This window comes from Salvia miltiorrhiza, chromosome 4, assembly GCF_028751815.1.
Source record: "Salvia miltiorrhiza cultivar Shanhuang (shh) chromosome 4, IMPLAD_Smil_shh, whole genome shotgun sequence".
Taxonomy (NCBI): domain Eukaryota; kingdom Viridiplantae; phylum Streptophyta; class Magnoliopsida; order Lamiales; family Lamiaceae; genus Salvia; species Salvia miltiorrhiza.
Window position 1 is genome coordinate 25,205,346 of NC_080390.1, and position 20,692 is coordinate 25,226,037.

The 20,692-nt window shown below is 37.9% G+C and overlaps 1 protein-coding gene across 1 annotated transcript; it reads left to right on the top strand.

The window, feature by feature from the left end:
• Positions 1 to 17,791: 17,791 nt before the first annotated feature.
• LOC131022794 (uncharacterized) lies at positions 17,792 to 20,017 on the top strand. The gene is made up of 4 exons (XM_057952319.1): positions 17,792 to 18,447; positions 18,526 to 18,721; positions 19,330 to 19,455; positions 19,540 to 20,017. The coding sequence occupies exons 1-4, from the start codon at positions 18,010 to 18,012 to the stop codon at positions 19,647 to 19,649; spliced, it is 870 nt and encodes a 289-aa protein (XP_057808302.1). The 5' UTR covers positions 17,792 to 18,009; the 3' UTR covers positions 19,650 to 20,017.
• The last annotated feature ends 675 nt before the right edge of the window (positions 20,018 to 20,692 follow it).

Here is a 20,692-nt window from a genome sequence, read left to right on the forward strand (position 1 = left end):
TCATGTAGTTATTGATACATTCCAAAGTTTATATACAAAATCAAAATACACCCAAAAATTGGTATATTTAGGTGCTACTAAACCAAATTAAAAATAAAAATAGTTGCAATAGTTGGTTATTCATATCAATAAAAACATGAACATTAAATAAATATTACTAATAAATAGTATAAATAACAAATATATTAATTATCACTAATAACACAAATACATAAATATTTTTTTATTTATGTTTTTCAATCTATGAAATCTCATGAAAAATTGGTGCTTGATTCCAGATTTAGAAAAATACAGAAATGGAAAATACTTAAAAACATTTCGTACACTTTTATTAAAGAATTTTGAGAAATAAAATAAATTAAAAATTTGAACAAAAACCTATTTTATTACATGTTATCGTCTCAAACTATATAATTGTCACACCTCAATTATTGAAGGAATAAATATAATCGGAAGTCCCTCAGCTCAATTTCGTCAGCACCAGCCAGTCAACTTAAAATCATTTGAAAGTATTTGACTTAAGTAGGCAAGCATTTTCTGAAACATTTCATATTTTCGTAAAATCAGTTTATCCAATCATTTGAAAACTAATTTAGAAGGTTTTAAATAAAAGTGCTTCTAAGCATGCAAAATCACTTCATTTTATTTGGCGCCATTGTCACACTCCCTTTTGTTACTCGTTGTGATCTCGGGCATTTGGCCACTGTCGGATTCATTACTCCTTCATTCTCGACCTAAGGGCGTAACCTAGGCAAGCTCCCATTTGGGACACAATGCTCTGGAGCACATCCCGTCGAGCACCCTTATAACGCCTATACATGATTAGTATCGATGGAGATCGACCCACCAAATAAGCTAATAGGTGTAGACAATTCTCAAATAACGTGTTAGGTCAAGAGAAAACCTTGACCGATTAATTGTTGCGAGCCTTAAACAGAGCAGAATTCCCAAAATGTTTTATTGGATAAACAGTTTGCATTTCATTGAAACATTTAGAGCTTAATAATTCTCATACATTTGAAAAGTAAGCCCGCCTGGATAATCATACAAACTTGTCTTGGAAAAGCAACTCTAATTCCCTTGATCCACAAAGCCTACAAGAAATTATATTCTTAATACGTCTCATGAAGCTATGCTTATGCCTTAGTGAGTGTGCTAAAAATTCCTGATTCATCACGTCGAGTTTCCAAAATTTAATAAATAAATAATTATACTTAATATATGCACAAAATAGTAATATTACTACCCATTCATCTTTAAAATAATTAATTAAACATAGAGCCCAAATTTTAATAAATGGCAGAGTCCAAACACCATTAAAATTAAAGGCCCAACTAAAATAATGAAACTGTCCAAATTTAATAATGGGAGGCCCAACTTTTCATAAAAAACGCAGCCCATTATAAATAAATAAAATAAAGGCCCAGTTAAAAAGCCCAATCCTAATTACCCATCCTTTTCCCCCCCTTGACACAGCCGCTCTAACTCTCTTCTCCTCACCGGCAGCAGCCGCCGCCGCCATCCCACATCTTTCTCTCACTCCAGGACACACACCTACACCGAAACACAGACGGCGGCCTGCCTCTCTCCCTCTTCTCCGACAACACGACTGCCGCCGGTTACTCTCAGCCTTCCCCCTCCGGCGTGCACCTCTCAACTCTCTCTTCTCCCTCTGATTCTAAAACCCAAATCACTGACCGCCCCCTTCTCCCAATTGCGGCCAGCCACCGCACACCCATCTCCCTCCCCAACATCTAATTCAAACTCGAACCCCATTCGCCTGTTGTTCAGTCGTTTCATTAATCAATGTGTATCCAGATTTTGTATTTTCATTTCTACAAACAAAATTCCTTCTTTCATTGGGATCACGTATGTATATGTGATTTAGCTCTTTGCCATTTTTAAATAAAAAGGGCGTATGACTCAGAGAATGATAATTAATGGAGTAGAGTTTGAGGTGAAACCTTGATAAAAATGTTGTTTATGTGCTCAACTTGACCTCTCTTTCTCGTATTCAGAAATTTGTGTGGAATGAAAATGGAAACTTGGCTGAGTTGGTACTGGTATAAGATCAGGTCTCCACCAAAGGCTCTATTGTCTATTAGAGGTTTTTAAATTCTCATTTAATCACATTACTATATTTATTTATTTTAAATTCTATTTTTTAATATTATATTAATTAAAATAAAATATGGAAACTTTAAATTAAAAATATTACAATAATTAAAAATTAGGTAAAAAAAATTAAAACAAAAAGAATTTTAAAATTTAAAAAATTAAAATCAAAATAAGAAACCCTACTTTTAACCCCCCACCCCACCCCCCATTTCCTCCCTTCCCTTTCTTCCCCTTTTTCTCTTTCTTTCCCTCTTTTCTTCTACCACCCACCGCCTGCAACTCCTATTCTTTGAGGGAAGAAAAAGTTTTCCCAATTTTTTTCTTTTTTTTAAATTTGCACGTCCCACGGACGCACTCTCCATTTTTGCCCAAATCACCAAACACGCACCGTCGCAGCACTCTAGAGCGCGGCGCAGCTCCAAAGGCGGCCCGATCCGGCACTCCACAAGCTGCGCTGGAGATGCTCTAAGAATTGAATTTACAATATTCTTTAGGGTTTCGTAAATAAAAACACCCGTGTAAATTCTTTAATACTTTTTTTTTTTTTTTTTTTTTTTTGATCGGTCAAAGTCATGTTAGATGTTAGTAGTTAGTTCCCCATCCACTCCAAGAACCACCTTATCTCTCCATTCACCAAACTCCACCTTATATCTCCAATCACCAATTCGTTCCCAAGAGGGATCGAACCCGGGTCACTTCACTTAAGTGAGGACCCGGTGGCCAGTGGGCTAAGCCCCCTGGTTGTAAATTCTTTAATACTCAAACTCAACTAAACATGCAATGCATATGTAAATAACTTTAATTTTTACAAAGTTTTTGTAAATTATTTTGTTAGAATTAAAATAAATTATTATTTTTTTCAGCGTGAATCATCTTAATTCTAAATTCAAAATTAATTAATCTACGCTTAGCTACAAGGAAACAGGGTATTGCAATAATAGTTTCGATAATTCCTCAAACACGTTTAAATTTATAAATATAAATTATTACAATAATTGATTATTTATCTCAATAAAATTTCGAACATAACAAAGTAATCATAAAAAATAAACAATTTATATAGTAGTAGAACATAAGAAAAAAATGTAGAAATTTTCACCGCATATTGAGCTTTTAGAGTTATATACTTGTACTTCTCAAACTCAATTAGATAGTGATTATAATATAATATGTTTCTGTCTTTGATGAGGACTGAAATATGCACCAGCGCTGTGCTAAACATAACGGGAATATTTCTAGTTATTATTATTATTATTATTATTATTATTATTATTATTATTATTATTATTATTATTATTATTATTATTATTATTATTATTATTATTATTGTGGTTATTTCTGATATTTGATACGGGATTGCCCTGACTCTCGGCTTGGCTCAGCTCGGCTCCGCTTTCCAGCTCTGATGGCTTAATTTCAAGATGTAGATTAGAATAATAGGGCTTGAGCTTGATTCATTGGGCTAATGGGCTTTAGGGGTCTAATGGGCCCAAAGGCCTTAAATTTATATTCATGCTTATAAATAGGGCCTTGATGCATAGATTAAGGAATGATAGTCATTTTTCTAGCCTACAACTTGTAAAGTGTAAAATACTCTCTCAATTATAGTGGAAAACCCCCCAACACCCCGTGGACGTAGGTCTTTTCGACTGAACCACGTAAATCCGATGTCGTTTACTGCTTTCATTTACTGTATTAATTCTCGTTTCACCAGTCATAAAACTTTTATATTAATATTCGGTAATTATCCAAACATGTAAAACTTCTTTTAATATTTTTATTTTGTATCGATGAAATCTGGTGAATTTTGATGCCAAATCAGGGTGCCTCCAACCATAAGCTAGTTTTTAGTTTTTAAAATTGCCACATCAGTGCCACATCAGCTTTAGAAACCCACTTACTTTTTTCTCTCACATCTCCTCCAACAATAAACCAGTTTCTTACTTTTTCAGGGTCCCACCATTATACACACTCCCTTTATATATATATATATATATATATATATATATATATATATCCCAATTAATTTAGGAAAGCATTATTATTTAAATATTTTAATTTTAAATTAATTTATATATATTAATTATCTAATTTAATAAAATAAATTAAATTTAAAATTCTAAATAATAATTAAAATTACATTAATAAAATTCATATTACATTGCTAAAATTAAAATTACATTGCTAAAATTAAAATTACATTGCATAATTAAAATTACATTAATTGAAACTACATAAACAGTAATTAAAATAGCCATTCCATCAAATTGAAATACTCTTTCCATACTTTAAATTGAAATAGAAAGTGAGAAATGGTGCAAACAAAAAAATAGGACCCACACAAATTGAATTTCGGCTGAATCATCCCAATTTCGGCTGAAACCATAGCAATAAAGGTGAAATAGGGCCCCACTTTGTCAGTATAAACCAGCTTCCAGTTCGCAACCAGTTTTTTGCTCAAATTTTAGAAACCAGTTTTTATTTTGTCCAATGCTAGTTTCCAAAGTTAAAAACTGGAAGAAACTGCCGTTGGAGGCACCCTCATTGTTAGTTTTTCCACCTAACAGTTCTAAAATACTCAAGGATCTCAATGATTTTGACATAAAATTCCACACGGGATAGGTTATTAGTTCATTTGTTTTTCAATTTTATTTTTGGGATTGGCCAAAAAGTACATTCAAAGTTACAATTTTCACTTGAACTTACAATTAAGTCAAAAAATAGAAAAATTTATATTTTTGTTGCAATTTTCACCTAAGTTTAATTTTCAACGAAATTAGAGCTTAATTGACAGTCGAAATTAAGTCAAATATATTAAATTTTGCTTTCTTAGACATCCGAACTTCTAAATACTCCTCATCATTAGAAGTTAGACCAATATCAAATGAACTTCCAATTATTAATTAAAGCTCTAATTTCGTTGAAAATCTAACTTAGGTAAAAATTGTAATAAAAATATAAATTCATGTATTTTTGGCTTAATTAAAAATTCATGTAAAAATTATATTTTTTTTTCAAAGTTCGCGTATATTTTGGCATAACCCCTTTATCTTTTACATCATTATTTATTATGTGGTGTTCATATCACATCATTCATTTAATTTTCAATATTACGTCATGCTCATCAATATATATTGATCATTTAGTGGCAAGCATTATATTTAACTATATAATTGAATATATTTGAAGAAAGAGAAACAAAAATTCCAATGAAAGGAGAATGCGACCAATTTTTTTTGTTGAATTATAAGCATAAAAATTCTATAAAAATAGAGATGAGAATGTAAGAAAGAAATTAAGTTTTCTACAACTCCAGTCATAACTTAAGAGCATTTTTCCCCCACAGCATGTGTACGTTCGAGTCTAAAAAAAAAGGTTGTTGCCCTTGCAACAATCTAATATTAAAAAAACAACATTTTAATTTGAAATTTATTTTAAAATGATTTTAAAATTGAATAGTAATTTTATACTTTTAATAAAGTTGAAGGTTTATTTGTAAATTATATTTATTCTTTTTATTTCTTTTTTTTATCTTCTTATTATTTTTGTTTTATTTCTTTCTAAAATTTTGAAATTTGACTGATTATAAAATATTTAATATGCACATCAAATTAAAGATCACGATAAAAGCTTTAATTTAATACTGTAAGTATTTGATTTAAAATGTTAAAGTTATATTTATTTAAAGATTAATATTTAAAAAAATTCTCTCTCCTCTGTCATCTTTTTTTTGAATCATTGTAATTTTATTTTCATTTTTTAACTTTTTTCCCCTTTCATAATATCAAATTTTATTATTATGAAATCTGCTTTATTTTTTCAATATTCAGCTCAAATATATTCAGTTAAAATTAATATTTTTATTTTATTTATAAATAAAATAATGGAGTTGATATCAATTTCATATAAATATAAAATATAAAAATATTTCCCGTGCATTGTACGGGGTGCAAATGCTAGTAAATAATAATACACATACTTATACCTGACTAACTCTAGGAAATGAAATCTATTTTCTATAAATCGTTTACAAAATTTAAAGAAAAACAGAAAATTGTGTTGGGAACTTAATGGAATATCATAATCCTTGTTTTGATGATACCAAAATCCATAGGTTTCATTTGTAATAGACTAGAACTGTTCGAACTCAAGTGTTAGAGTTCTTTTTCTAGTTTAGTTGTTGTTCTGAAGACTGAAGACTGAAGAACGAAGGACTGAAGACTGAAGACTAAAGTTGCCGACTGAAGCAGCAGTCGAAGAATCAGTCTTGAACTGATTACTTAATGCGAGTCACGTGGAATCAGCGGACTGATACTAAAGTTAAGTATCAGTTAAACATTCTTCTTCGGACTGAACCTCCAACGTTCAAGGGAAGCCACGTACTCCAGAAGTACAGCCGCATTAAATGCAGAGATCTCAGGATCGTCCTTTCTCTGCAGAGGTCATTCCTATTTGGTGACTACTTTATCAGAGATATCGCATCTCCTTCTCTTCAACATAGTCGTTCCCACCAAATAAGGAACCTTGAAGATTGAAGCCTCAGCCCAAGTTCAAATTACTCTCTAACGGAAGAAATCTTGAAGACCTTCTCCGCCAACAGATCTATTCAAGACTTCTCATATAAATAGCGCTCGAGGATCACTTTAATCTTCACCGATTCAACAGCATAAGCTGAAGCTCTTCCAAAATTATTTCTCAGCCAAAAGCTTAAACTCTCAAAAGTTTGAATCGAAGAAGAGAATCTAAAAGCCAAAAATCAGTCACTGCTGATTACATAAATTCTCTTAGACCTTAGGCATACATTTGGTTATCCAAAGCCTAGGTCAAACTAACTCCAAAGAACTTGTTCTTTGAAGTTTAGTTGGCAAGATTTCAAACCTCCCTTCGACCGATAGAATCTAGTGTTTGAGTTGCAAAGGAGTCAGGAAGGTACCCTGTCTCCGTGAGATCCTAGTGCCAGTTCGTGCTAGGAGTGAGAAATCCAACAATGTGTGTTGGTACTGGAGATTAGATCTTCAGTTGTTTCGGTTGTGTGCACCCGCAAGCACACGGTTCGGTTTGCTGTGCACCCGTGAGAACTAGCATCGGTTTGCAGTGCACCCGTAAGCACTTGCAGAGTGAAGTTGTTGGTCTGATCAACCGACCATGGATGTAGGAAGTGTTTTCCGAACCACGTTGGTGAAGCATGAAATCAACGTCTAATCTAAGAAATGATAAATGAGACAAGATGTACGTGGTTCGATCATAAATGATCTACGTCCACGGGAGTTCTTCGTTGGTTTCACTATACTTTGAGAGAGAGTTTACATATTACAAGTGTTGCTAAAAAAAAACTATCCTCCTCAATGCTAATGCTAAGCTTCTATTTATAGATGTGAGAGTGAGCCCTAAAGGCCTTAGGCCCATGAACTCTAACAATTGGATTTAGGCCCTTTAAAGCCTTAATAAACTTTAGTCCTGATTTGACCCATCTGCGCTGTCCTTCTTTGGTGAAGCGGATAACTCTGGCTCTAGCAAGGCCAGCTCTACGCTCTGGCTGCGCTGCTGTTCTACGCTGCTCTGGCTGTGTTGCTCTGGTTGCGCAGCACTGCTGCGCTGCTCTGGCTTGCGCAGCGCTGCTGCGCTGCTCTGGTCAACGCTGCTCTGCTCTGGCTGCGCAGCTATGTCGCGCTGCTCTGCTCTACGCTGGTGGTGTTGCACTCTAGCAAGGCAACAACTCTGCACTTTGGTCAAGGCTGATTGACTCTTCGTATTCATTTGTTAGCAAGTCTTCTTAGTTAGATCTGCGCTCATTAGTTCCTGTGATAATAAAATCAATAATTGTAATCAAGTAAGATGTTCCTGTATTGCTAAGCACAGCGCTGATGAGTATTCTAGTCCTCATCAGCTACTCCCCCCTAGTCTGGTTGAACCGGGTATTCTTCGTGTTCAACCAACGAAGTATTGTTAAAGCCAGTGCTGTGTTGTTTTCCTTAATCCCTGCAAATTATGAAGACATAAGAGTTCTAATATTGTAAGAAAGCAAAGATAAGCATTTTTCCCTTGACTTTGGAATTGTAATTCCAAGTTAGATTTCCTTCTTGTGAAATGGCGTGTTTATCCTTTTAATCAAAGTGCTGAAATTTTTCTTTAGAATTTTTGCTAACTCCTCCTCTGATGATTTCGTTGACTCCTCTGATTGGATTTCTCTGATTTTGATATGGTTGATGGTTTCCTTATGACATCTTTGCATTCGTTGACTGGTGTTGCCGTAATTTCTCTGACTCTTCCTTTGGCGAACCCCCTGTGTTTGCCTTTCTTGGGATTTCTCTGGTCCCGCCTTTTGGGGATTTCTCTGACTCTTCTGGCAAGGATTTCGCTGACTCCTCTGGCGAGGATTTCGCTGACTCCTCTGGCGAGGACTTCGGTGATTCCTCTGGCGAGGATTTCGGTGATTCCTCTGGCGAGGATTTCGCTGATTCCTCTGGCGAGGGTTTCGCTGACTCCTCTGGCGAGGACTTCGCTGACTCCTCTGGCGAGGACTTCGCTGATTCCTCTGGCGAGGATTTCGGTGATTCCTCTGGCGAGGATTTCGGTGACTCCTCTGGCGAGGACTTCGCTGATTCCTCTGGCGAGGATTTCGGTGATTCCTCTGACGAGGATTTCGGTGATTCCTCTGGCGAGGATTTTTTATCCCTAAAAAATAGGATATAAGACGTGATGGGGGTATACACCCCCTACTTCCCCCCCAGTGTCGTGCGCGTACTTTAGAAGTCAAGTACGATTGTTGAAGACTTGGAAGAGCTGAGAATGTACTCGAGTAGGGCTGAAAATCTGGTGCCGAGGAGTGACCCAGGAGAATGGCTGAGTTGCCCCTTAAGGCTCATCCTCAGTCTAACTTTCGCGGCTTACGATGTTTCTGCGCGGAGCATAGACATTGAGGCCTTCGTCGTGCAATTAATGCCTTGAATTTTGCAATTAATGCCTTGAGTTGTGCCATTAATGCCTTGAATTGTGCAATTAATGCCTTGAGTTGTGCAATTAATGCCTTGAATTGTGCAATTAATGCCTTGAGTTGTGCAATTAATGCCTTGAATTGTGCAATCAATGCCTTGAGTTGTGCAATTAATGCCTTGAATTTTGCAATTAATGCCTTGAATTGTGCAATTGATGCCTTGAGTTGTGCAATTAATGCCTTGAATTTTGCAATTAATGCATTGAATTGTGCAATTGATGCCTTGAGTTGTGCAATTAATGCCTTGAATTGTGCAATTGATGCATTGAGTTGTGCAATTAATGCCTTGAATTTTGCAATTAATGCCTTGAATTTTGCAATTAATGCATTGAATTTTGCAATTAATGCCCCTGTCTAACTTTCGCGGCTTACAATATTTTTGCGCGGAGCATAGACAATCAAAGAACCTTGTCTAACTTTCGCGGCTTACAATATTTTTGCGCGGAGCATAGACACTGTGAACTGATAACGACTCGGACATTCTGTGCCGACCGAGATAACTGAGATAACTGTTTTCCCTGTACTTGAAATAGCTGCTCTGACTGCGCTGAGATAGTCACACTGGTTGCGCTGATACAATCGCACTAACTGCACTGAGACAGCCATACTGGCTGCTCTGATATGATCCCTCTGACTGTACTGAGATAGCCACCCTGGCTGCTCTGATATGATCCCTCTGACTGCACTGAGATAGCCACACTGACTGCTTTGATATGATCCCTCTGACTGCACTGAGGTAGCCACACTGGCTAAGATAACTGAAATAAGTGAGACGGCTGCGCCGGCTGAGATAATTGAAATAACTAAGATAGTTGCGCAGGCTGAGATAGCATGTCCTGACTGTGCTGGGAAAGCTCAGATACATTCTGAGACTTACAGTTCTGGATCATGGCTAAGTTACCATTTAAGGTTTTAATATCCGCTACGCGGCTGAGTTGCAGTTAAGGCTCAAATATCCTGCTAAGTTTTTCGAGAAAACACACATGGTGGTATATACTCTGCTCCTCCCCTTAGTAACATGTGCATGGTTCAACTAAACATGTTATGTGTATACTTGTGCTTGGTGTCCTCACTTGTGATGCTAGTGGCAGCGCTGACATGACTATAGTCCCGAAGTAATTTATTCAAATTATGTTTCAAGGCTCTTTATGTACTGCAGAAGGTGTGCAGCTTCGCGTACTTAGTCAATTCATATTCTCACATCCCATCAAAGATAATATAAATCGTGCTTATGCCCAAAAGCTAAGGTATAACATTTCCTAGTTCCCAATCATGTTTTCATGCCTCGATGAAATAGCTAAGATCATGTAGTAAGGGATTATAGTTCTGCGAAGTACCTGAGTCACCACTTGTTAGTAGGTGACCTTTCCATGTGTATGGTGATTACCATACTTGTTCAAGTGTTTTCCTCCAAATATGTTTGTCATGTGCTGTAGAGATTCTTAGGCCCAGACGTTAGCAAAATATGAGTGCCCCTTAAGATAGGGCTGTGAATTCATTATTATAGGAGATACATGATGGAAGACCTGATTGATAAATCATATAAAAATGAAACCCGACAAGCAAATCAGAGAACCCAATGAACAAATCAACACTATTTTGATAGTCAGAAAATCAGAGAACCCAATGACCAGGGCGAGAAGCGGCGCTGGCTGCGCTGCCGAGCAACAACAGAGGAAAGAAATGGCGCTGGCTGAGAGGCGGTGCTGACTGGCTGCGCTGCCGAGCAACAACAGAGAAGAGAGGCGGCGCTGTTGAGCAGCGATAAGCGAGAAAGCAAGCGAGAGGGGCAGCGCTGACTTCGCTCCCGAACAGCACCAAGCAAGAGAACAAGTGAGAGAGGCAGCGCTGACGAGCTTCAACAAGCGAGGGAGGTGGCGCTGCCGAGCAACGACAAGCGAGAGGGGCAACGCTGACTTCGCTCCCGAGCAGCACCAAGCAAGAGAACAAGTGAGAGAGGCTGTTCTGACGAGCAGCAATCAAGTGATAGAGGCCGCGCTGCCGAGCAGCGACCAAGAGAATAGAGGCTGCGCTGCCGAGCAGCAATCAAGTGATAGAGGCCGCGCTGCCGAGCAGCGACCAAGAGATAGAGGCAGCGCTGGCTGCACAATGAACAAATGAGAAAGGCGGCCAAAGCTGGCTGCGCTGCTGAACTTCGATGCAAGATTCCAATAGGAGGAATTTGAAATTTCTCGCAATGGAGACTCAAGAGTGATGGCGATGTTCGCCGGACTTCGATCGTAGGAAATTATCGGTGATCTGCTTTGAAACATAAAGAAATACAAACAAATATCAGGCTTTATCAAGATTTGTATGAAATTGTTTAAGAATACGTATGAGTAAAAAAAATTGGGGGTTTTCCCCTCTTCCCAACAAATCAAAAGATTCAGCCCAGAATCGGAGGTGTTTATCGATCCCTAATTTGGGATTTTTGTTGCCGATTGAATCGACAAAACTCAAGAAATGATGCTAGTGATCGTCGACTTGCTGTGAGAGATTTAGGATTCTCGATCTGGGCACGGCGGTAATCGTCGATTTGAAGAGATTTGAAGAGATCTGGATATTGAGCAATTGGTGTATGACGATGAACAGTAACCCTCTCGATGAACAGGGGTGAACAGTAACCCAGAATTTCCATTGTCAGAGGCTCGTCGGAACTCACCACGTAGCCCCCGTTTCCCACAGACGGCGCCAGTTGGTGAAGCATGAAATCAACACCTAATCTAAGAAACGATAAACAAGACAAGATGTACGTGGTTCGATCATAAATGATCTACGTCCACGGGAGTTCTTCGTTGGTTTCACTATACTTTGAGAGAGAGTTTACATATTACAAGTGTTGCTCAAAAAAAAAACTATCCTCCTCAATGCTAATGCTAAGCTTCTATTTATAGATGTGAGAGTGAGCCCTAAAGGCCTTAGGTCCATGAACTCTAACAATTGGATTTAGGCCATTTAAAGCCTTAATACACTTTAGTCCTGATTTGACCCATCTGCGCTGTCCTTTGTTGGTGAAGCGGATAACTCTGGCTCTAGCAAGGCCAGCTCTGCGCTGCTGTTCAACGCTGCTCTGGCTGCGTTGCTCTGGTTGCGCAGCGCTGCTGCGCTGTGTCGCTTTGGCTGCGCTGCTCTGGTCTACGCTGCTCTGCTCTGGCTGCTCTGCTATGGCTGTGCAGCTATGTCGCGCTGCTCTGCTCTGGCTACGCAGCGCTGATGCACTGCTCTGGTCTACGCTGCTCTGCTCTGGCTGCGCAGCTATGTCGCGCTGCTCTGCTCTGGCTGCGCAGCTATGCTACGCTGCTCTAGTCTGCGCTGGTGGTGTTGCACTCTAGCAAGGCAACAGCTCTGCACTTTGGTCAAGGCTGATTGACTCTTCGTATTCATTTGTTAGCTAGTCTTCTTAGTTAGATCTGCATTCATTAGTTCCTGTGATAATAAAATCAATAATAGTAATCAAGTAAGATGTTCCTGTATTGCTAAGCACAGCGCTGATGAGTATTTTAGTCCTCATCACACGTAAAATTCTCTGTGTTATTTACAGCTTTCAGTATTTAATTCTTACTTGTACTCTTCCTTTCATCAACTGGAAACTGATTAATTGCAAAGAGAAACTTAAGACTAACAACATGTTCAACTCAAAAGGCTATTGGGAAACAAAAGATTTTCGCTCCGTGTGTTATCAGTCTGACTGATCTGTCCTTTGATAGTCAGTGAGACTTATAACATCTATGTTTATCAAACTCGACTGAAGCCTTACGTGCATCAGTTAAGTTCTTGTGACTTAACTGATAACTCCTTACTGAAGAGTCTTTCAGTATCAGTCGTCAACCCTGTTTTGGTCAAAACTATTTTCAGTAAACAGGTGTCTGAGTTTGTGTTTAAAGTGTCGTTTTGATCTCTATATTGAGATCTTGATAAAAATAGCCTATAGGTGTATTCCCCCCCATACACCTATTCGAGACCCTCCGGACCTAACAATTGGTATCAGAGCAGGTTGTTCGCAAGAACAATTATGTTTCTGATTAGGTTCTAATTGAACTAGATCCTTCTTTTTAAGGTCTCGAAAAATTTATCTCTTTCAATTTGTGCTTGCTATTTACCGTGTCTGTTGTTACATGTTCTCTCTTTTTGATGGAGACTAACCATAGCAGAATATCCTATCTACCTATGTTTCGGCTTGAAAACTTCCTCATCGCTCAGCATTGCCGAATGTGGGAAGTCATCACCAACGGACCAATCATCATCACTGAAATTGTCAAAAGAATTCCTGTTGACCCAGCTCGGGATCCATATGTTGAGGTCCAGATCAAGCAGAAGGTAGACGTCACCACAGAAGAAAGAAAGCAAGATGAGCTTGACAACCTAGATAAAAACATTATCTCTGGCACAGTTCCAGACAAGCATGTCACCAAGATCATTAAGTGCAAAACTACAAAGAAGATGTGGGACATTCTTGAAAGAATGTGCATCGGATCCGAGGAAATAAAGGAGAATAAGCTGTCCATAACTTGTCAGAAGTTCGACTCCTTGCTCATGCTCAAGAATGAATCTGTCGACGAGATGGAACTCAGATTCAACCAAATCCTAAACAAAGTTCAATCCATCTCGAAGGACAAATACACTCAACGAGAAATCAACCTGGAGATTCTTCGAGCATTTCCGCGAGGAGATTGGCAGATCTATTCAGTTGCTCATCAGAACAAGCCTGGATTTAGTCAGCTCTCGACAAACAAGCTCTTCTCTGATCTCTTGGCAAATGAGTTTGACATTCAGAGAAATCTTAGAATCAAGAGGGCTGGAGGATCAGACGAAGATGGTCCATCAACCTCAAAAGGAGTAGCACTGAAAGCTTCAGCAAGAGAAAGCAAGAAGCAGACAAATGAACCGGCGGAACTCAAGCCCGAAGACTTCTTCAGTCAATATGCTTTGTTGACTGAAAGATTTAACAAAATGGAGTCCAAATTCCGCAAGTACAGGAGGTTCCACAAGCAGCACTACAAAGGAAAGGAAAGAGAAAGCAAGTCCAGATATTTCATTGACAGAAGCGGAGAAAGAAAATCTACCGCTTTCGACTTGAAAGATGTGGAATGCTTTGGATGCAAAAAGAAAGGGCACTTTCGAACTGAATGCCCTGAACTGACCTACATCAACGATCGGTTGATCAGACCAATAATTTCACTGGGCAAGTGCTTACGGGTGCACTGCAAACCGATGCTCGTGCTTACGGGTGCACAGCAAACCTGAACGTGTGCTTGCGGGTGTACACAACCGAAACGACTGAAGATCCAATCTTCAGTACCAACGCACCTCGTTGGATTTCTCACTCCTAGCACACATTGGGCACTAGGACCTCACGGAGACAGAATACCTTTCTGAACTCCTTTTCGACACAAACACTCAATTCAGTTGATTGAATAGAGGTTTGAAAACTTGCCAACTAGACTACAAAGAACAAGTTCTTTGCAGTTAGTTTTACCTAGGCTTTGGATATACAATATTTGCCTAAGGTCTAAGAGAATATATGTAATCAGCAGTGACTGATTTTTGGCTTTGGAATTCTCTTATTCGATTCAAACTTTGGAGAAGTTTGGCTTTAACTGAGAAACAATTTTGGCAGCGTTTCAACTTATGTTGTTGAATCGGTGAAGATTGAAGTGATCCTCGAGTGCTATTTATTGGAGACGTCTTCAAGATCCGTTGGAGACGACCTTGTTTGGTGAGAACGGCTACTTTGAAGAGCAGGAGATGCGACATCTCTGAAAAAGTAATCACCAAAAGGAATGGCCTCTGCAGAGAATTGACGATCCTGAGATCTCTGCATTTAATGCTGGCTGTACTTCTGGAGTGTGTGGCTTCCTTTGAACGTTAAAGGTTCAGTCTGAGGAAGAATGTTTAACTGATACTTGACTTTAGTATCAGTCCGCTAAATCCACGTGGCGCGCATTAAGTAATCAGTCTAAAACTGATTCTTCGACTGATGCTTCAGTCGGCATCTTCAGTCTTCAGTAATTTGTTCTTTAGTCTCCAGTCTTCAGAACAACAACTAAACTAAAAAGAGAACTCTAACACTTGAGTTCAACCAGTTCTAGTCTATTACAAAAGAAACCTATTGATTTTGGTATCATCAAAACTAGGATTAGGATATTTCATTAAGTTCCCAACAGTATTAAAAATAAATCAATCCCAGACAACGACACCAAAAACTTGTTCGGTAATTTCTTAACACACCGCAAGTGCACGGGTGCAATTGTGTACAGTAGCAAGCAAGGTCGTATTCCACAGATTGATTATTATTAATTATTGTTCTCTATCTGGAGAACAAGTAAAGTTGTTCGTTTTAATGCAAAGAAAATAAACAAACTGGAAAGAAAAATAAATCAAGTTGACAAAGAAAAACTAATGGAGATAAAATATCCCAAGGTAAATGTTTCAACAGACTTAATTAGATAATCCAATAGATTCAATTCAATAAATCAAGATAATTTTTTTCCTAAGACAATCTCAATTCTATTCTATTCTATACTCACTCCCGTGGCATACAAACCGTTGATTACATGCGAGGCTACTGTCCTCGGGTCACTCTTAAACATGCAACTCCAAAAAGTCCTTGGGATTGACGTCCTCACACTTATCTCTAGCTCTCTTGCTAATATTGACAAGTATACTCTATGTTCTTAGTTCAGGTAATAATTATCATCTTCCGATTTTAAATTAAAACTTAAGATTATGCTAAATTGGTGGCCAGTCAATTAAGCAAACAACAAGCACAAGAATGGAATAAAGTAAAAGTCTCATTCAAAAGTGTATTGGGGTTCTTTTATATGCCTTAGCTGTTCTGGCTAATTTTCCACTCCAAAAATCGTGTTTTTGAGTAAAAGGCTGAATTTGGACGGAAAAACACGCTGAACACGCGTCTAAAACAGGCGGCCACACGCAAGGCCACGTGCAGCGCCGAGTAGCGCGGGCCAAATGCGCGGCCACGCACCTTGGTCTCTTGGTCCCCGGAACGGCTTGACTTAGCACGCGGCCACGTGCCAGGCCCGCGCAACCTCCATGAAGCACGTCCGTGCATGCGGCCGTGTGTCTTGCGACACACGGACTTCCCAATGTCCGTTCTCCTCCGTCCGATATCCAATTTGAGCTCCGTTTTCGCTCACGAACTCATATCTTCATGAACTCCTCGCAATTATTCTTAAAACATCCTCAAAACGAGCCAAAGAATCTTTAAAAACAACACAAACACGGATGAGCAGTCTATTCTACAAAATAAACAAATTCAAAGCTAGACAACTCAACTTTCACTAGAAAAACACTCAAAATAACACTAGAATGACATAACAAAGGAGTGAAAATACATGTAAATAAGTGACGCGTGGCAATTGCGGTCGTTATTGTCTTATGTCTATAACCAATTGATATATGCATGTGGTGAATATATTTAAACATATGACTGAGTGAAAAGTTCATGTTTAATGAGTCAAGTCCAAGTCAGATTTGTTTTGTCATTTGAATAGTCTACCTTTTTAGGTCACTTCAGCTTTAGTTATCGTTTTGCCCACAAGAGTAGCCGGAGCAAGAAACCAAAATCAAAACCCTTTTTAGTGACACATTAACCGAAGAGATTACAATCAGTTATCTGTGGATTTGACCCTGAGCTTACTGATGGCTAGTATAGCTATGGGAACATGATTTTATTTGTGTGAAGCTAAACGACGGCTTCTTCAATAGGGATGTCAATCTAGGCCGAAATCCGTGGGCTGACCCAATTAGCCTGCCAATTTGAGAGGGTTAGAGTTGAAAATTTTCAACTCGACAAAATTACAGCCCGAATAACCCGTAACCGAATAGTCCGACACCTGATAGGGTTGGCTTGAAAATAACCCGAAACCTTATAGGACTGACCCGAAAATAATGTGTTCGCCTGATTATATGAAATCTTTTGCATAATTTGATTTTCTACTTCATTACTCTGATTCTGAGAATTAGTATGATAAGATATATTTTTCAAAAGTTTTTGAAATGTATTTTGATATTAGAAATTCAATATTAGAAAGTTTTACTCATCATTTTACTTCTCTGTATTTTTAATCCAATAGTTAACATAAAATATTTAGATATAAATATTAAACAATGATAATATTTAACAAAAATATTGCATTTTTATATATCTAATAGTTGCATATTAGTTATTATGTAAGTCGATGTTAAATATCACTTATTTATGCACATATTTATTTATCAAAAATATAATATTATCAAGAAAAATATAGAATTAAGTATTTTTCTAAAATAAATTTTTAAGTCCAACTAATTCAATAGAATTAGCTCAAAATTCGAACATTTAAATTTAGTGTTGAAAATTTTTAACTTAATTTTTTTTTTAATCCGATAAATCTACATCAATTAATTTGAAACCGGATAGATTAATTCGATTGACATATCTAAATATCTAATCGTAGATGCTGTGAGAAATAAGAAGATGGAAACGATATCGAAAAAAAAACAATATGAGAGACGCCGTGAGGTTGCCACGTGGAGTAGCACGCAGGACAAATGTCTTGAAGCCGCTAATCAATTCAACCATGGGCCCCACCCCCTAATTCCTAATTTGATTTGAAAACACCCAACAAATCCAAATCCCTTTTTATTTTTGAAATTTGTCCGAAAATGGCCCGGAAACCTTAATGAAAGCAAAGACCCCCTCATGTCCTCAACATTCCCCCCACTCCCCTTTTTCTCTCTTCTTTTTTCATATTTTCTCTCTCATCTGGGCCCCACCCCTCTCCTCCCTGTTTACTTACTCTGCCATTCTCATTATATCTTCCTCTCGCAGCAACCGCTCACACAACGCACAAACCCTCTCTCTCTCTCTCTCAAGAGTATGGCTAATGGTGTAGATGGAGCAGCTTACTGGCTTCCCTCTGAGTTCCTCACAGACGATGATTTTCTCATCGACAAAGAGAATTTCAACAACACTCACAACACAGCCCACTTCTCTTTCCCCACTGAATTCCCTTACGCTTTCCAATCTCACGCCGATCATCTTCTTCAGGCACATGGCATTATCGTCATTTTACACTATTCTTTTTTTTTTCTTTCTCTTTTTCCTGATCTTTGTTTTTTGCCTTCAGAAATTCTGTACGATGCCGACTTCGCCGCAGTCAACGCTCGGCAGCGACGGATGGTCAAACAATGGAGGCACCCAATACGACTCCGTTGAGGATCTCATATGCCTGACGAATCTCAAGCTGAACGCCTGTCCGCCGCCGAGAAATCTTTCTTTCCAGTTTCATAAACGGCCAGAGATTTCTCCTCCGTCGTACCTGAATACTTCGGTAATCAAATTAATACTAATGGAAAAAAAACGATTGAAAAAATATTTTCTTACGAAACTTGTTTATTTTCCGCTCCAGTTTGAAAACATTGGTCCAAGGGCAGTGAGAGGAGTGGGCCATGTTGCATGGGCCCCTCACCAAGGAAGGGCGACTTTCGACGGCAGCGGCGCGGCGGCTAAAAAGGTGTGCGCTGGAACTGGAGTGTTTCTGCCTCGCCGTTATGACGCCGTCAACGACTGTAACGCTCATCCGTTGGCCCCTCGCAGGAGGCCAGGTATTCAACAGCTCACTCGCATTTCTATTTCCCACCAATTTCGTTTCAAGTTAAATTGCTTTTGTTGGAAGTTCAATTGCATTTTTCATCATTTGTATCATCTATAATTGCTATGGATTAGTGGGACCCATGTGTGTCTGGGTCGTCTCCACAAACAAGTAGGGTCCTTCTTCAGTTTCAAAATCTCATGGACCCTTATTGTTGCACTTTGCTATTTTCATTCCATACCATTTTTAATTCTTTTTGTTTTTTTTTTTTTTTCAGAAGAAACCATTTATAGGGTTTTGGGGCCAAATAATTGGCGTGTGTGGGAAGAAAGTTTCTAATAACCCCATTGTTATTATGATGTTGATGCACAAGTTTTGTTTTCTTTCAATTATTGGAAGAAATGTTGCATGCATAACTTTTGCCTCTTATCTCCAATTTGACTCCAATATCTTCTTTGTTTCGCTTTATATGTCCAGTCCCAGAATTTGTGCGGCCATTAATAATTTCTACAGTATTTATTCTAATCTCCTTTGATCATGTTGTAGAAATTTTAGGCAAGTTCACATGCTTTTATTACTGTTTTTGACTGTTGATTGTCTGTTTCTATGCTTTTGGCACAGTGTGCTCAGCTTCTTCTCCCTTCCATGGTAGAGAAACCGCTCAAATCCACACCAAGCCTTTGATGTATAGTTTCAGCGAATCTCGGCCCCAGCCCAAGATCAGCAGGGGCTTCGTCTCCGATCATAGTATGTGTTTGTGTTGATTCTTTAAGCAATTCCTTAATCCTTTACTTTGTTGCTCGCATTTGAGGGATTTGATCTTATTTACAGATTCGGTGTTGGCTCGAAGGCACGCCTTAGTGCTACTGCAGCGCCATCGGAGTTTTCTAACTCCGGTGGCCGCGGATCATCCATGCCTCCCGCCAGAATGGACTTACTGACGATGGATGCTGGTGATTGTTTTTGTTCAGTTTCTACTAAGTATAATATGATATGATGGGATCTAGTAAGTAGAGGAAGATAGGTAAATAAGAAAATGATGATGCTTAAGGGTTTGGTTGGTTGGGCAGATTTTGGTGGAGAAAGAAGAATATAAATTTGTAGGAATGGTTTCAGTTGGGGCAGGGAAAAGGAGAGTGTTGTTTTGGTTGGTATTCTTTGAATAACCAATTTTAATGGAGAAGGTCATTTTGTGTTAGGTTGTGGTTTAGATGTTTTGGGCGTTGTTGTGTATTAATGGGATTAAATCCAGACCCCTCCCTCCTTGTCCTTGTGTAATACTCCTATATAGTGTTCAACTTCAAGTAAATTAAGAAGGCCCCTCCCAATTTTTGATTTTTTTTAATAAGAAGAGTATAACAAAGAACATACTCCCTCCCAATTTTTTATTTTTTTTAATAAGAAGAGTATAAGAAAGAACATACTCCCTCTTTTTGATTTTTTGATGTTCCATTTTCTTTTTTGGAAAGTTCCAATACAAATGTTTCATTCTCTTTTTGATAATATATTTTATCTCTATATTTAATATTTAAATAATTTTCACCAATTCATTTTGTCTATTTTTTAATATCAGTGCCCAAAAGTTATGAAATATTACTATTGGGATGGATGGAGTTCTACATTAATATATTATTTTAATAATCGTAGTATTCATGTTAATTGTTCAACATTTTACAATGATTTGTTATTAACTAGATTGTTAAAATTGTGTTAATTCCCTAACTTAGTAAACAAATTTATGTTGAATTCATTTTTTAGTTAATTTTTAATGTTGAATTCTGAGTTAATTTTCAAGTTAAAGTGATATATTTATAGATGCATCAAAATGATAGAAATGATGAAACATTTAAAAAAAAATGCATGGTTATTTGTCTTCAAATACTTTCGGATACTAATGATAAATTTTGGATTTGCCCCGTGTGAATGTGGTTGAAATATAATGATATATATTAGTATATGTTATAATAAAAATAATATATTTATA

What these genes read in the sequence shown, in the direction of transcription:
- LOC131022794 (XM_057952319.1), top strand. Translation starts at nt 18,010, where the DNA reads ATGGAGCAGCTTACTGGCTTCCCTCTGAGTTCCTCACAGACGATGATT. An exon ending in CGTCGTACCTGAATACTTCG is followed by an intron (nt 18,448 to 18,525) that starts GTAATCAAATTA and finishes TTTCCGCTCCAG; the next exon opens with TTTGAAAACATTGGTCCAAG. An exon ending in GGGCTTCGTCTCCGATCATA is followed by an intron (nt 19,456 to 19,539) that starts GTATGTGTTTGT and finishes TCTTATTTACAG; the next exon opens with ATTCGGTGTTGGCTCGAAGG.